This window comes from Lagopus muta, chromosome 8 (assembly GCF_023343835.1).
Source record: "Lagopus muta isolate bLagMut1 chromosome 8, bLagMut1 primary, whole genome shotgun sequence".
Taxonomy (NCBI): domain Eukaryota; kingdom Metazoa; phylum Chordata; class Aves; order Galliformes; family Phasianidae; genus Lagopus; species Lagopus muta.
In genome coordinates, this window is record NC_064440.1 from 23,575,482 (window position 1) to 23,592,469 (window position 16,988).

Below are 16,988 nucleotides of genomic sequence, written 5' to 3' on the forward strand. Positions count from 1 at the left end.
TAACTGGATTACAGAAACACTCATTTATAACTCAGGATTTTTTTTCCAAAAAGAAAAGGTATGGTAGATCAAGTACTTCTTGCACTGGTTAGTCTGCATTTAGGTGACAAGCTGACACAGAAAACTGAAAATGCACAGTCCAAAATCACTTCTCTCACAATACAGTGGCATTCCTGGGCCTAGGAGCAGGTAGGAGCAAAACAGCAAGCCAAGAGGGGAAGAGTGCTGCTCCTAAGAGTGAGAAGAGATGAAGCTCACTGAGTGTAGTTTCCTTAGGGACCAAGCTTGGCCAGCAGGAACTCAGAAACTGCTGTTTGCACTTTCCATGGTGATGGTATAGGAAGGTGGCTATTCCTATATGTGCTCTTGGTAAAGGAGCATTTCACCTCTAAGGAAGTCCATTTCTCCCTCTGATGGGAGTGGCCCTGCAAAGCCCCAAGCATGAGAAGGCTCCATATTTCAGAGGGTGGGCTTGCACCGTCTCATAGGTGTTCCTGAATGCTGCAGAGGCACAGAGGAGGCTTCCCAAGGTTGAAGCCATCAAACAACTGAGTTTCCTGTTTGAACATTGCCATTGTGGTTTCACTCGACTGCACATCACGTGCCACGCAGGGAGGAGGAGAGAAGCTGTGTGAGCTGGTGATGGTGCAGATTGCCCTGTGTGGACGCCCGTGGCGTGAAGCCCTGGGGGACTTGGCAGTGCCTGGAGGGTGGGGACAAGGCCACAGGCCCACCATCATCACCATGCTGGGGATCCTCGTGGTGCTCTGCCTCATCCCTGCTGCAGATGTAACAGGTAACAGAAAAAATATGATTGTTTCCATGATTTTTCAACATTTGTATCATGGGAGAGGGGAGACAGTAGACAGTAGACAGTCTTGTACAGATCTGGATTAGTTTTGCAGAAATTATGGTGCGTTTGAACATGAGAGAAGAGACAAAGCATGCTGCTGAGACTGCTTATGGATCGACTCAGTATAACCAGGAGGTTGATTTTTTTCTTTCACGAGTATCCCTCCTAGACAAGACTCAAGAGATATCTATTTAATCTGCAACCTTTTCAGATGCATTTGGAAACTGCTTATTTAGAGAGTTTATTTCACCTTTCCCTAGCCTGCACGGATTGTGCTTTGTGGCTTTCAACATCTGCTGGGGGGATCCGAGCAGAGCTGGTGCTGCGCCCTCTGGGGCCACTTCCAAGCCTGCTGTGGTCAGCCCTCTGTCCCATTGTGTGCCAGCTTGGTGTGACGGGCTGCAGAGCTGAGCCCACCTGAACTCTCATAGCATCAGCAAGTGAAAGGAACAACAGTAGAGCTGCTTACTGAACTCAAAGTTAGGAGGATAGGAATTGCCGACTAACTGATTTTTGCATTATTTAGTAGTTTATTGATAATAACTAGATATGTTGCTTCTTTCTGAAAATATTTTTGGTAACACAAATGCCTAGTTGTGATTTAGGAATACAGCATCTTAGTAAATCCTTCTGAATCTTCAGTTACCTGGCTGCTGTCTTTCGCTGATGCAGTGTTAGTGCGTTCAGAGCTACCACGTCTCTCCAAGCAGTACATCAAAACGCAAAGCAAGGCAAAGGGTGATGGGTTTTGCTAGGATAATCTTGACAATTTTTCAAATCTCTAGCTTGTGAACTGTTGTTATTTGGTGTCCTCCAAATATCAGCGTGTTGTATTTTATGAGGAATTTACAGGTAGGAACAAAAATCTGTTTTCCAGTACAAATCTTTCACATACAGAATATCTTTAAAGAGTTGCTTTTCTAATACAAGAGATAAAACTCATTATATTTTTCCTAAATTGCATGTTGCTTTTCTGTAGTTCTAGTCCTCATGAAAGGCAATGTGATTTGCATGAAGCCTTGATCTATATTTCTTTAAGAGCTGATAGGCTCTTTTTTCCTTGTCCTTTTTGAGTTTTCATAATTCTCTGCTTGCAATATGGTAATTACTTTCACAGAAGGCCACTGGGTTGTCTGAGAAGACAATAATTCTAGGAGGGGATAGGAAGCAGTGATAAATTAATAGTTTTAAAACCATTTCCATGAGAAGTGAACATCTTTTAAACAACTCTTGAATTGCAAGAAAATACAACGTGTGTTTATCAGACACATGCCATGATTCTCTAGACATCCGTTTACTTGCTTTGGGTTAAGAATTTCTACAGCAGCTTCATTGAAACCATTCAATTGCTTGAACAGAACCACGAGTTAGCTTACTTTTCAGGGCTTTCACCTATTTCCTTGTCTCTTCTTTTCATTTTGATGCTGAGATGAATGATCCTTGCTACACAGACAACGTTAGGACAAGTAAAAGCCCTGCAGAACTTCCTCAAACCACAAAATGTACTTTGTTCTGGTGAAGACAACTGAATCTATCCTGTCGTGCTTTTATTAGGCTGCACCACTGAGTCAAACTCAACGGCAAGTTGAGTTTGAATTGTGGAACCGTAAAGCTGGGAAGAGACTTACAAGATTGGATTGCTTATTCCCTCTTTTCAGTAGTATTGGTGTTTACAAAGCCTGTCCCTCTCCACCCTCATCATCCGCTTTCTGTCAGCTAAGTAACAGAAAACAGAGAGGCTGCTAAATACTTGGCTATCTGCTTATTTTGTGAAATAAAGTAATGTAAGAATGTTCCCACTGCAGAGGACCCCAGATGACCTCATCTTTTCAGTGCTTGCATAACATCCTGGCTGGTGTTAAAATCAATCTCTGAGTGCTAAAATCAGCCTCAAACCCACCAAGGTTACCAGAATGCAAAATGCAAGGCTAGCTGAGATTAGGATGACATCAACAAATTCTGGCTCAAAAACATCACAAACAGACAAAAGAAACCCCTGCGTTCAAACTAAGTTTAATTTCAGCAAGAATACTTTGCTTGGTGCAGTATTTGCATGAATGGAGTAAAAGTTAGTACAAAGCCAGTCTATCACATTAGAAAGGGTAGATCCCTCCAGCTCTACACATAGACACAGCGTAGACACCTAAAACTGAAGTAACAGAGGAAGACTTTCACCTGGGAAAGAGTAATGGCAACTGAACAACAAACCAGCAGCTGAAGAAACAAACAGCTTTGTTTATAACGTAGCTGTGTGTCTTTCCACTTGTGGACTAAATAAGCTCTTTGCAGGTTTCCCTCTCCACCCCCTCCAGCAGGGACTTAAGTGGGCCATTTCTTTACTGTGCTTAGAGAAATCCCAACTTATCCCAGATTCCTTGCTCTGGCAAATAGCTCCCTGAAGCCAACTGGCATGAAAAAGAAAGAGAGTACAAAATATTTTTAACATAATATTTTTTTCCAATAACTGATAATGATTCATGGAAAGTTCTGGAAAAAAAAAATACAACCAACCTTCAAAATAGTTAGTTTCCATACTCTGTCATCTTTATTTCACTTTCTTGAGTAAAAAAAAAAAAAGTAAAGAAAAAACCTTCAATGGAGCTTTGCTTGCATGAAGGGTCTGTGATTGAGGAGGTAGTGTTTTTCAGAAAATATATATGAATTGGACCTCTTTCATGAGGCAAAAGAAACCCCACTTGTGGTTATAAGATATGATTAGCATGACAACATACAGAAAAGCTTAACAGAGATCTTGCACACCGTTGCTTATAAAACCTACAGCCTTGAGACACATCAAAATGTTCTTACATTTCTAGACATTACAAACTTTTGAAACTGGACAATGATTTTCATAACTGCCATTTGCTGCCTGAGGCCAAGACAGATATTTATTACTATATAGAACAACTGAAGACCGCTCTGGAAACAGCAGTTATAAACCTATTTAGGGGAAAATGTGCACTATTAGAAACATGTACTGGATGTTTCAGAGTTTCACTATTTTCATAAACCCAAAGAGACTCAAGAAAAACTGTCTTTGTGAAGGCAAAAGCAGCTTCAGCTCAAGTTTGTTCAGAATGATTCAGATTCTACTAAGAATACGCTCAAATCCTATTCAGATCAGAAATCAAGTAAGGGTTGTTTGGCCTTACTTTGTTTTCCCCACAAAATGGGGAAATGACTGACTTTCTTCAATTTGAAAAACTGTGAGCTTGGAGATGCAGGATAACAGCAGGGCCTGACATGCCTGTGGGGCGAGCTTGCCTTGCCTTAGCCCTGCCCTGTTCACTAATTAGTTCCTATAAATGGAAAACAAAACACCTTCAATCCATTCAGATTTTACATGGCAGCGCCACTTTGCAAAAGCAGATTTGGTTTAAGTTTGGCTTAAACAAATCACTTAGGAGCAGCCCTTATTTAACAATCCACAAATAAACTTCTTCCCATTGTTTAGTTATCTCAGCACCAACATTATGGGGCTGGGTCATCAACACTCAGCTGCCATTGTGAGGCAAACAGGCTGGGCCAGAAAGCCAAGATGTAAGGTGATGGAAAGCATTTTTTTGGTGGATGCATCAAAAAAGTTTGTTTGCCAACAAACAAAATATCACAGCAGGGACATAAATAGTCCAGAGCTGTAATTAAATAGCAGAGCTCATGATGTGAAGCTATGTACTACTATACACCAGGAATCCAGACTAGCAAAAGTTCAAGGTAAGTCTCTGGGTTCTGCAGAACAGTCTAAAAAACATCTGGAGGTGGTCCCTCACTGACACTATTTTCAGTGTTGTCTTTCTTCTGGCCTTAGTGATCTGATCAGGCTATGTGATAAACGTCCATCTGTTTTTCTGTAAGAACTTGCAGTGACAAAAAGGTACTTATTTGTAAGTACCTACAGCAAAAAACAAGCAAGTATTTTTTTCTGAGCCATAGTACTTCTGCAACTATCTCTTCAAGGCTGCCTGTTTCGGATATAAACTCTGAAACAGAAAAACCCCTTCCGAAGGTGTATTCAGCTGCAATAGCCAGAGCTGTAGTGGTGGGCACTGGTGGGGTAAAATTCAAAACAATTCTGTCCCAAGTGAGATGCTTTGAGTTCTGCTTTTTTAACCAAAGAACAATTCTGCAGACTTGTACCTTCCCACTTGGGCTAAAGTTTGATTTTCTAGAAAAAAATGATATGATCAAATAGCCTGTCTAAAGAAGTAGAACGTGAACCTCACTCTTTACTAGAATGCCTTATAGGCCTAGGGGAGAGCTTTTGTTGGAAAATGCTGATTCAATGAAACTGAAATATTTTGCTGAAATGTCTTCACTGCAATGAGAATCCACCACAGGCAGCACCTTCAGTAGGAGCCAGCCTTGTCTGCTGTTACTGCCAGCCTGCTCTGGGATTCCAAGATCCTGGGGCCTTTGTACTGGAAATGCTCACTCTTCCCCAAAACAAAAAGTTTTAGTGTTTGGATTCCCTGCAAACATGAGATTTCTGAGCTGTGATAAGCTTTGCTGCAATCCTCAAGCTAGCTACACTGAACAGAGGGACACAAGGAGGTTGGGCTGCGAACTCCTTCTTTGCTAAAGATCCCCTGTCTCATATCTTCCTGCTCTTATGAGAAGAAAGGGCTGGTAAACATGAATTTTGGTGAGAAAATGAACAACTTCAGCAGTTTCATGGGCTGGGCTGGTTCTTGGAGAACCTGTTGGGCATGGTTTGTTTTTACTGCCCACACCCTGCAACTAGTTCTGACCAACTCACACATCTCTGTGTGTTCACTCCCTGTTCCAGTCTTGTGCATTTCATGTCTTACAATTATTGCTGTGCCAGGGCATACCTTAGCAGAGGGCTTCTGGCTCAACCTCCCAATAGGCCAACAAGTGGATGGAGCCAAGGTTTTCACTTCAAATTTGTTAGACCCACATTCAAGTCCGTCTTTTATTTTGATTCAGAGCAAGGATTACACCCGAATCTCCCATGTCCCTGTGAATGCTGTGACCACCATGTAAGTTCACCATCTTCACTCACAGCTCTCATAATGAATGCTGTGCAAAAAGAAATGGTTTCAAAATGGAAAATGTGGCTTCACAACACTTGTGGATATACTTGGTAGTATCTGGTGTGGATATTTTCTGGATGTATGTAAATAACATGTCAATTTTATGAATGCATTTGTTTCATATGTCTTTTGGTGTGTGTGTGTCTCTGAAAGCAGAGCATATGACTAGACCACATGACTTCAGTGGCCTCTTTCAAGCTAATGTTCCTGCTGCCCTCTAGAAGCCTAGGCTCCCAACAGCCTTAAGGGAGGCATGCTGAAATTCTTGACCTGAAACTGAGCATGGAAATAAACCTGTGTACCATTCACCCCGTAGGAGTGTCCTCCCAAGAGGCCAGGGTGGTCCCTCTTCCTGTACATCTAGGAGCACACTAAGTGCATCCATGTAGTCCTAAATATTAAGTATATTGAAACACTTGTTTCCTGGGCACTGTAAATCTGCCCTCCTTCCTGCTCTGTTTTCCTTTCTATCCTCTTAAAGTATCCTCACATGGATTAAGTAGAATGAATGCAGGTTTTACAGCAGATTTTGGAGAGACATACAGTTGCCATTGTCTCAACCACAGCAATTCTCTGTGATCCATCAAAGGCTGCTAAGAACTCCTGCAACTTGGACTTGCATGGAGACATATGCAATGGCATGCATACACAAAAGCACTGTCCCTGCTTCCGGCAAGTTCCTAGCTTAAGAACCACAGCTCGCTTCCTCTTATTTACAGGTCACCATTTGAAAAGCCTCATTTGTACAGGGTGGATTTTCTGGAAACAGTTGTCTTTCTGCACAGTCTGATCAATGGTTTATTGTTTGGCAGTTAGTAGCACAGAGTTCTGCATGTCAGAAAACACTTTCTGTTTACATATCAGTTTGGTCAATCCAAACTGAATTGTATCTTCATGTGACATGCTTTTTTACAGGCCATTCAAGTGCTAAGCGCCAATACAGTGTCAGATTAGTCAGCCTAAGTCCTTTGAGTGATTAAGAATCTGCTACCACTGATAGCTAGAGAAATGACTTTTTAAAAATTGAAATTATACCAGTTCTTGCTTTTGTGCTTCTTGTCCAAGGGCCAAGTACTTGAAAAATTTCACAAAATTCCACTTGCAAACTTTTCAAGTCTGTCCTTGAACTAAAAAGCAAAGGTATGAATAATATTCTCTTATCTGATTACTTAACTGAGCATTTAATTCATGGCATTTTCACTCCATACTGCTCCCTGGCATTCTGCATGCTAAGGAACAGATATACCAAGATGGTCTTACACATGTATGCACACTAACAAACAAAGCAGCCTTGTGACCCTTGACTTTAAATCTTCCTCACACGGGCCACTTTCTCTCATAGCGTTCTGACTCTGTGGAAGAACACCCTCAACCTCACAGTCTCCCCTGGTAACAGTGAAATTACTTGTATATAGAGAGAGGATAGTTGCAATCAGAGCTTCCTTGAGTAACTGCTTCTACCGCATGGTGTTACATACTGCCTAGCAGGGAGCGCCAACAGAGAACAAGAGAGATGGAGACAAGCTGAACAGGAGGCTGTGTGGTTCTGAAGTCTCTTAATATATCTTGCAAACAAGTGTTTTTCTTCCCTCCCTTTCAGAAAACAAGATTCTAGTGGCTCAGAGTCCTTTGCTCATTGTAGCCAATAGGACGGCAACTCTAGTCTGCAACTACACATATAACGGAACAGGGAAAGAATTTCGAGCCTCACTGCACAAAGGAACAGACAGTTCAGTTGAAGTCTGCTTTATTTCATGGAACATGACCAAAAGCAACAGTAATTCAAATAAAGAATTCAACTGTTGGGGAAATCATGATAAGGACAAAGTAATCTTCAATCTTCGGAATATGACTGCCAGCCAAACTGACATCTACTTCTGCAAAATTGAGGCCATGTATCCGCCTCCATATGTCTATAATGAGAAGAGCAACGGGACTGTCATTCATGTGAGAGGTAAGCTGAGAACCTGTACACCAGTGTCCTTCCTATACACACTCCCTACGTTTTGGATTGAGGCAGAAAAAATAGCTGGGTTGCCTCTCAAAATGAGAATTCCTGCTCCTGATTTCTTAAGAAAGGCATCTTAAGCAGCTGTATGATAAGATTAATACAGGTGGTGTGCTGGAATGAGGAGTAAACAAGCTTTGAAGTGCTTAAAAGTTTTCTTTGTTCTTTTAAAGAGACACCCATCCAGACACAAGAACCCGAGTCTGCAACTTCGTACTGGGTTATGGTGGCAGTGACAGGACTTCTTGGTTTCTACAGCATGCTTATAACTGCAGTCTTTATAATCTACCGGGTAAGAAACTATTATCCTTTGCTTTCTGTGCTCTTTGCCCCTACATGCTCTTCAACTCTCATGTTATTCTTCCCATACTTACCACAAATCCGCTGATATCTCTCACATTAAGATCACAGTGCTTCTTCAGCCCAGATACATACTCACACCTGTGCTATGCCCCAAGAAAGCTGAAACGCCAGATGCAGTCCTGATAGGCAGCCAGCCTCTTCAGTAGAGTCCTATGGCAATGTCAATACCTCAGCAAAGCTGGGACTCAATCTCCAATTCCAACTAGTTCTCCCTGTCAGGGAAATATCTCTCTACAGTCACTCCTGCGAAACCCCTTTGAGATGGGAGGAGCTCGCCTACAGTGAAACAATCTTCAGAGAACCCTCAGTTGGCCCCAAAACATCCACACCAGTGTTTTGTGCCTATGCAGCAATTCCCTCTCGTACACACTTTTTCTGACAGCTTGATTTCAATAGAACAGGGGCACCAGTGCATTGGTAGTAATTTACCCTAAGAAAGCAGAGAGAGTCTTGCAGTTCTTTATTTTTTTGTCTAATCCCTCTGGAGATTTGTCTGGCCCAGTTTGCATCCAGTCCAGCTTGGTTCCATACACAGCCCTACTGGAGTAGGGAAAGCACGAAGTGTGGTGCAGAGGTAGCAGAATGCCACCTTCTAGCACTGGTCTTAGGGTCACCATCTCCCAGAGATGACTTCACACTTTCTGCTCCATGTTGGGAAGACTTGAAATATGACCACAGAGAGTTCTGTTCCTTGCACTCTGTCTCTCCTTGTATCACTGCCATTAAATAGTGTCATTCAACACATTATGAGGTAGTCTGTATAAAGGGTGCAGTCTTTCTGACAGGCCACATGCTGCACATACACAGAAAACCACTCACACTACTAGCTGAAACTTGAGCTTTCTTAAATGTTTCACAAAAATACACTTGTTCAATATATACATATTTCTAATGGTTAACAATCAAATTGGACATTGCCATAGGAAAATACAAAGGCAGGTTAAGCGGTCCCTCTTAGTGCCTTGCTGTAGAAAGGAGACAGGAGACAGGAGAGCTGTGAAAGGATTACAGCAAACAGCTGCTGGTGTTACCGTGCTATGCTACAGTAGCTGTGCCTGGATGAGATACCATAGCTTCCAATCCATCCTTTAGGATCTGAAACCATTTTCTCTCTGCTATTTTCACTTGGTACCTAATGGTTATGCACTGCACTACTAAGATGTCTGCTCCCAGCATGACTGACAAGGCTGCACTGTGATGCATGCTGCTTCCTGCATCAATTTCACCTGCTGTTATCACTGTTGGTGCTATTCTGATAACGTGTGCTCCAAGTGTGGATGTACTTGGAGTGCTGTTGAATCTAAACAAAGCTGCCTGGAAGACATTGTAGATGCTAAAATGAGGTCCTTAAAATGGTATTTGACAGCCAAGGCAAGTCTGTTTCACTTAAGTTCCTGAAAGCAACTAAAGATGTGCTAATTCTTACAGTTCTGTCTTCCCTGGAGGAAAACTTCCTCTCGAGAAGCAGCTGTATTTCATCCTGGAATAATCCAGAACTCACTCATGCTTGCAAAATATATTTCTCTCATGTGAAATTACCTCTTAGATTTTAATAGATGAATTAAAAATGTTTTTATGGAGGTAAACACAGAGAAAACTTTTCTATCTAATGATTAAATGCACCAACTGCACTGCATGGCTTAAGTAGCACATAATTTCCATTCAACCCCTTGCATATATATAACATTAACATCAAAAAGCTCTAAGTGTCTCATAGAAATTAACTGCCTCCCTCTGCATGTACAGCTGTTAAGTTTCTGATACAAGCCTCATCCAATTCCACAGCATCACATGCATATTGTGCTATATGCAATATATTCATATACTATGTATGTATGTGTATGCAGGAAGTGTCAGTTAAAACACTGTAAGAAAAAGTATAATCAGCATTAAGGAAAAAGAATGAAAGCACTTTACCTAGTTCCTGTAAGAAGGCCTTCATCTGTGCAAGAACAATAACCTCATGCACAGCCTGCAGGAACCACAGGTTCATACACTGCTGTAGCCACAAACTTCCTCTATCATGATAGGCAAATGATTTCATCTGCCTTCTGCTGCTCTCGTTCCTGACGGGGATGCTTCCCATGTCTCACAGGGGCACTGCGAGGCAGGGATTCAACATTGGAATGAGATTTTTAAGGCTCTGTTAATGAGACATATGAAAGATTAACAGCAGCTCTGGTTCTTCAACATCTTCATCAATGACCTTGATGAGGGGATAATGGCCACCCTCAGCAAGTTTGCCAATGATACGAAGTTGGGAGGATTGGCTGACACGCCTGAAGGCTGTGCTGCCATTCAGCAAGACCTGGATAGGCTGGAGAGCTGGGCAGAAAAAAACCGGATGAGGTTTAACAAAAGCAAGTGTAGAGTCTTGCATCTGGGGAGGAATAATTGCATGCACCAGTACAGGTTGGGGGATGACCTGCTGGAGGGGAGCTCTGCGGAAAGGGACCTGGGTGTCCTGGTGGACCACAGGTTGGCCATGAGCCAGCAGTGTGCCCTTGTGGCCAAAAAGGCCAATGGCTTACTGGGGTGCATTAAAAAGAGCGTGGCCAGCAGGTCAAAGGAGGTGATCCTCCCCCTCTACTCTGCCCTGGTAAGACCTCATCTGCAGTACTGCGTCCAGTTCTGGGCTCCCCAGTACAAAAAAGACAGGGATCTCTTGGAAAGAGTCCAGCGGAGGGCCACGAAGATGGTGAAGGGCCTTCTTCAGCCTATGAAGAAAGGCTGAGTGAACTGGGTCTGTTCAGCCTTGAGAAAAGGAGACTGAGAGGGGACCTGATCCAGGTCTATAAATATCTAAGGTGTGGGGGGCAGAATGGCGAGGCCGGACTCTTTTCAGTGGTGAGTGGAGACAGGACAAGGGGAAATGGCCAGAAACTGGAGCATAGGAAGTTCCGCACAAACATGCGCAAGAACTTCTTTACAGTGAGGTGACGGAGCACTGGAACAGGCTGCCCAGGGAGGTGGTGGAGTCTCCTTCTCTGGAGATGTTCAAGACCTGCCTGGATGCCTACCTGTGCGACCTGCTGTAGGGAACCTGCTTTGGCAGGGGGGTTGGACTCGATCTCAGGAGGTCCCTTCCAACCCCTACAATTCTGTGATTCTGTGATTCTTTTTCCTCTCAAAGGGATGCCCAGAACAACATATACATTATGCATTTCTACTGTGGTACTTCTAAGTGGTAGGCAAGCCATGATACGTAGGAGTAGCTCCAAAAGTAATGCCTCCAATTTTATTATTGTCCAAAGTTATTATTATCCAAAAGTAATGCCTCTATTTTATTATGTTGGCCCACAACACCAGAGGCAGATGTTGGTGGTACAGCAGTAGAGGTTGAACCTTCCTGTCATTTCATTTTGTTGCCATGAGACAGATGGCAGCAGAAGGACAGTCTAACAAAATGGTGTCTGACATGGAAGTGTGTATGAAGCAAAGGTGTGTCACTGAATTCCTCTATGGGGAAAAAATGGCACCCATTCACGTTCATTGATGTTTGCTGAATGTCCCTGGAGACCAAACAATGGATGTGAGCATGGGGAGGTGGTAAGTTTCAACAGAGGAAACAGTGACATGGAAGAGAGGCCACGTTCCGGACAGCAATACGCAGCTGTCACATCACAAAATTAAGGTCATCTTGATCAGCTCATCAGCACTAATTTGGTGGATTACAATCTGGGAACTGCATACAAAGCTGAATATCAGCCTCAATGCATTGGAAGCAATGGTGGCTGTGTTGAAATACTGCAAAGTTTGCACCAGGTGGGTCCCACAAATGCTCACACAGGATCACAAATAACAGCGTGTGCAAGTTTGCCAGGATCTATTGAAGTAATTTGAGACTGAAGTGGCAGCTTCCTGGACACTTCACTACCAGTGATGAGACATGATGACACTGCTGTGAGCTGAAGTCAATATAGTAGACCATTGAGTGGAGATATGAATTATCCATAGAATAAAACGTTCAAGGTACAACTCTCTGCAGGAAAAGTGATGTGCACTGTCTTTTGGGGTAGGGCAGAGGTGATCCTCTGGATTTCCTGGAACCCAGACAAACCATCAACTCTGACCACTACATCATGACACTGACTAAGCTGTAGACTGGAGCTTCCAGAGTCAGGAGAACAGAAAAGACGACAACCTTTCTCTTGCAACACAGTAATTCCAGGCCCCTTACCAGTTTGAAGACTGTAGAGCACATTTCTCATCTTAGAGGGACTGTCCTATCACACCCACTTGTATAGTCCAGTTTTGATGCCTTCTGACTTCCATCTCAGGCCAATAAAAGATGAACTATGTGGGCAACATTTTCCTAACAACAATGCCATTGTAGTGGCTGTGAAACAGTGTGTCACCTCTACTAGTGCTAACTAGTGGTGACTGTGTTGAAAAACAGTGTTTTGCAGCTGAGAATTTGCTCTATCAAATAGTGCTATTGTGCTATTTGTATGTGTTGTAGCTTCCATGGAAATAAGCAGAAGGCATTGCTTTCAGAGCATACATACATAGCCCAGGCTGATTTTTTCCGCTCTTGTTCTCTTCCAGTTAAGCCAATTTCTTTTCCTTCCTAATAAATTAGGGCAATCTTCACTGCTCAAGGCTGTATTGTTTCTGCTGAGTCATTACCTAGCTGAGAACTTGCGGTGGGAGAGATCAGTTTGTATCCTTTGCCTGCAGCATTTCTTCACCTGGAAAACTGACACTACATCCCTCAGCAGATTAGCTGGACACTTACACTCAGGTTGGACTTATTCTACAGATTATTTTACGAGAACGTGTGTTCTTTTATAACTGCTTTCAAACTGGAGGCTTTCTTATAAATATGTCTGCTTCCCTGAACCAATCCAGGACCAGGACTGCCAGCAGCTGAAATATCTGAAGGTTAGGTGAGATGACTTGTTAACTCGAAGAAAAAATCAAATGCATTATTAACATTTCTCATGTCTTGTTAACACTCAAAAGTTCTCTGCTCTCCTCCCTGTTTTTTTCCCCCCTTTTAGGATGTTCACCACAGATAGGACAGACTAATTGCAGAAATGGTTTCATGCTTCTCTCACCCCTTCTCCCACAGCAAAAATCCAAGAGGAACAGGTACCGTCAGAGTGACTACATGAATATGACCCCCCGGCATCCACCTCACCAAAAGAACAAGGGCTACCCATCCTATGCACCAACACGAGACTACACTGCGTATCGCTCCTGGCAGCCATGATACCCACCAGCATAACACCACTATCCTCATGTGCTTCTAGGCAGTCACCTACTCTTAGAATGGAAGGACAGCCTGTCATTTCCTCATCATGTTTGTTACAATTGACCATGGATACCTACACCACAGCAAGTATTGGCTAAACTTCACTATTCAAAGATAAAAGATAAACATAAAAAGGGGGGAAAAAGACAAAAAAGGATTGTTTTCCATGATGGCTGAAAACGTGGTGTAACTTGTTTTGAGGTTTGTCAGTGGGTAAGAAAGAAGGATGGCACTGGACCTCAGAGCAGGTCTCCTCCTAACGTGTGTGGGTTTTTTTGAGCTGCTTGAGGAACCTGAACCAGAACCACAACTTCTGACCTTTCCCAACAACCACTGCCTTAGCCTTAGCCTGTTACTTCTTTTCCTGCATGTTTAATCCTCCGAAAGCATTGTTGCTGTGAAATAAGAAAAAATGAAAAAAAAACCTAAACAAAACGCTTCCCTCTGAGCCCAGAGCAGAGTTTGAGATTTGAGACAAATGTTCAAAAGAGTTGGAAAAGTCAGTCAGAACGTAGCCGAGCAATTAGGCTATAGCACAAGTGGGCTGTCAGAGCAAAGCAAGATTGAAAGAAAGCTACTTAAGCATTCAGCATGTGAGTCCTTAGATTGTTCACTTTCGGTTTGTAAAGAGCATTTGAAGTCATAACTCTACAGAGTGAGAAACCAATCCACCTGAAGAAGAAATCAAGACAAGTTGGACTGTGAGAAAGATTTGCTGTGACCACAAAAAACCCCAGTTCCTATGCTTGCCTACAGCAAGATGATTGAAGTCATATGGTGAGCATTAGATGACACCAATGTCATATTTGGAGCAGAGCTTTACCTCATTTATGAATTTTTGTTTCTATCAGTAAGGCACTTTGTTGAGTCCTCCTGAATATTCATCCACTTCTTCTGGCACCTATGTTGTACCAGAGCTCCTTTGAGAATCAGAGTTCAGTTATGAGCAGCTAAAGACCACCTGAACCTTTTTTCCCATAAGCAAGTAGTGTTTTCGGTGTGAGAGTGTCCTCAGGTCCTACCACTGTGACCAGCGCCCACGTCTGCTCATTTGCTTGCCGGGACTGCTCTAGGCACTTTGAACTTCGTGCTCACTGAAGGTTATTTTTTATCTAAATATGTTCTTCAGGGATGCTCCCTACTGGAGTAGGGTAAAGTCTTCAACAAAGGCCTGTATCATTCCATTAATTAAGCATGTTTACATTAACAAGGCATCCTAAACTGTAACTGGGGTTGTTTTAGCATAAGACTCTTTTTCATACAGAGAAGATGAGATGTATTTTATAGGGATTACTGAATAAACAATTAAATGAAAATTACATCCATACTTCCACTTAGAAATAAAATTGGGATTGTTCAACATTTACATTCCTCCAAATCAAGATGAGAACATTCTTCCTCTCTTTGAGGGGAGATGACAAAAAAATAGAGATGTGGAAGTGTGGCAACAACTCGCTTTGATGTCTTAACCCAAGTAAAGCTTTAGGCACTTCCAAATTGGAAGTTTTATTTGAGTTTGCTGACCAGGCCCTGGGCCATTCCTGCAGAGTCACATTACCACAAACTGTGCTCCTAGCAGATGCTGTGGTCAGGTGCTTGCTGTCCCCAACTGGGTGAACTCTGCCAAGGAGGCCCTGGGTGACACCACAGGCTGTATGGCTGGCCTTGGCATCACCAAAGGCCTTCCCAGAAGAGCCATGCTTGGCCAGCCATGCAGCTCATGGTGGCACTGGTAAGAGAGGCTTAGATGCCCACTGCCAGCAGCAGTGCTGAGTGTCTGGTACAGGACCACTGTCTCAGACCCAGCAGGCTCTGAGACTGCCCCTCCCTATGGCTTTGCACTGCAGCCGTGTCAGTAAGGAGCATGTGCAAGGGTGGAGGGGAAGCAGCCAAGCAGAACCCACACAAGACCCTACACAGTCCTAGATTGACCCTCCTCAGTAGCCCTGGCAGCAGGATGCCAATGCCTCGACACATCCCTTCATGCTCTTTGCAGGGAGCTGCAGGCAGGCACAGCCCTCTGCCAGGGCACAGCTTTATCTTGCCTGGCTCAACACTATCCACAGCACCCCTGTTGTGTAATGCAACATTAACAAGTGCTCAGATTGTGATGCAGTGTGAAAAATCACATCTTCCAGTGCAAATGTAAGGTGAGATTGCGCATGTACACTGGAAACGTAAGTGAGGGTCAATGATCTTCATTTAATCTGGGTATGTATATTTTTACATGCAGATGTGTCAGATCTACATTCCTTAGAGTTTTATTATATATTTTGCAGTCTCCCTTTAAAATTATTAAGTGAATATGGTAAATTAAATCTTAAATAAATGCAGTGTGCCTGAGGCTTGTCAGTGGAAATTATTACTTTCTAAAGCAAATGTGGTATAATTTGTTTTCCTCCCTCTAACACTTTCGTACTCTCCATATTTAAAGTGTATCAATAGCTCCCAAGGCATGATACTGGAAAGTAAGACATGGAATATGTGGTACAAATATCAGTTCTATTGATTGACTGAAAAGAAAGGGAGATACAGGGAAACATCCTAAATGAATACTGAAAAAAAATGAAGTGAACTGGGACAGGAAAAGCCTAAGCTCTATGTCTAAGTGAACACTATCACTATTTTAAAGCACTGCAGTGACACGATTGCAGCTTGTTGGAGATGAGATACTAGTAAATACCTTTTATCCACCATTGTGAGGGACTGAGAGAAATGGTTTGCAGAGAAGCAAGCCAGTTAAGCCTTAAGACTGGCTCTGCATACGTGGATTAGCATATATGACAAACAGCCATCCTAATTTATTCCATCTGTCTCAGGCACTGAATAACGTGCCAGGACAGTCCTGGCTCTCCCTGACCCTGTCTTTGGGGTCTATACGCTGTTTACAGGATGATGTAAAGAGAATCCTCCCTCTGCTGCTGCTCTGAACTTGGAAACTGGCCCTCCTGGAGGGCAGTGAGAGATCTATAGGGTTTTCTGCCTTGCAGACAGGGCTTAATACAAATGCAAATATCATCCTGCTGAGCAGTGATTTAATTTTTCATCCCCCTATCCTTCATGTTTGGATCTCAGCGTCAAATGAGCATCTGAATTGCAGTCATTGTAACTGAACAGCAATCAACATATGCTGCAAGGGGTCAACCACGGGTTGTGCAGCTCCAGCCCCTGCACGCTGATTCCTGTTCTGCACGTCTCCAGTGTAGCACAAACCAATGGTCTGACTGTGCATCACTTCCAGCAGCCAAGCCCCTAGGAGCCCCAGGAGGAGGCCTGTGCTATCATTACAAGTATTTTGAACCTACACTGCAGGGATTGTCAGGTTTACTGAAGCCAGAAATCTTGGGCATCCCTCCTGATTTGAATCCTCCCCCAAATTCCAATATTCTCCTCTTGTACCAGATGCTTCAAGATACCTCTTCTTTCTTCTACGGCTGTAAACGTGACCCCTGT

General features: G+C 43.1%; 1 protein-coding gene across 1 annotated transcript; it reads left to right on the forward strand.

The window, feature by feature from the left end:
* The first annotated feature begins 613 nt into the window (after nt 1-613).
* Nucleotides 614-15,879, forward strand: CD28 (CD28 molecule). The gene is made up of 4 exons (XM_048953038.1): nt 614-796; nt 7,508-7,861; nt 8,089-8,207; nt 13,353-15,879. Exons 1-4 carry the CDS (start codon nt 643-645, stop codon nt 13,491-13,493), a joined length of 768 nt encoding a protein of 255 aa, XP_048808995.1. The 5' UTR covers nt 614-642; the 3' UTR covers nt 13,494-15,879.
* Nucleotides 15,880-16,988: the final 1,109 nt, after the last annotated feature.

Excerpts from the sequence above, each read along its gene's own strand:
- CD28 (XM_048953038.1), top strand. The coding sequence starts at position 643 with ATGGTGCAGATTGCCCTGTGTGGACGCCCGTGGCGTGAAGCCCTGGGG. Across the intron at positions 7,862-8,088 it reads GACTGTCATTCATGTGAGAG|AGACACCCATCCAGACACAA; the intron begins GTAAGCTGAGAA and ends GTTCTTTTAAAG. Across the intron at positions 8,208-13,352 it reads CAGTCTTTATAATCTACCGG|CAAAAATCCAAGAGGAACAG; the intron begins GTAAGAAACTAT and ends CTTCTCCCACAG.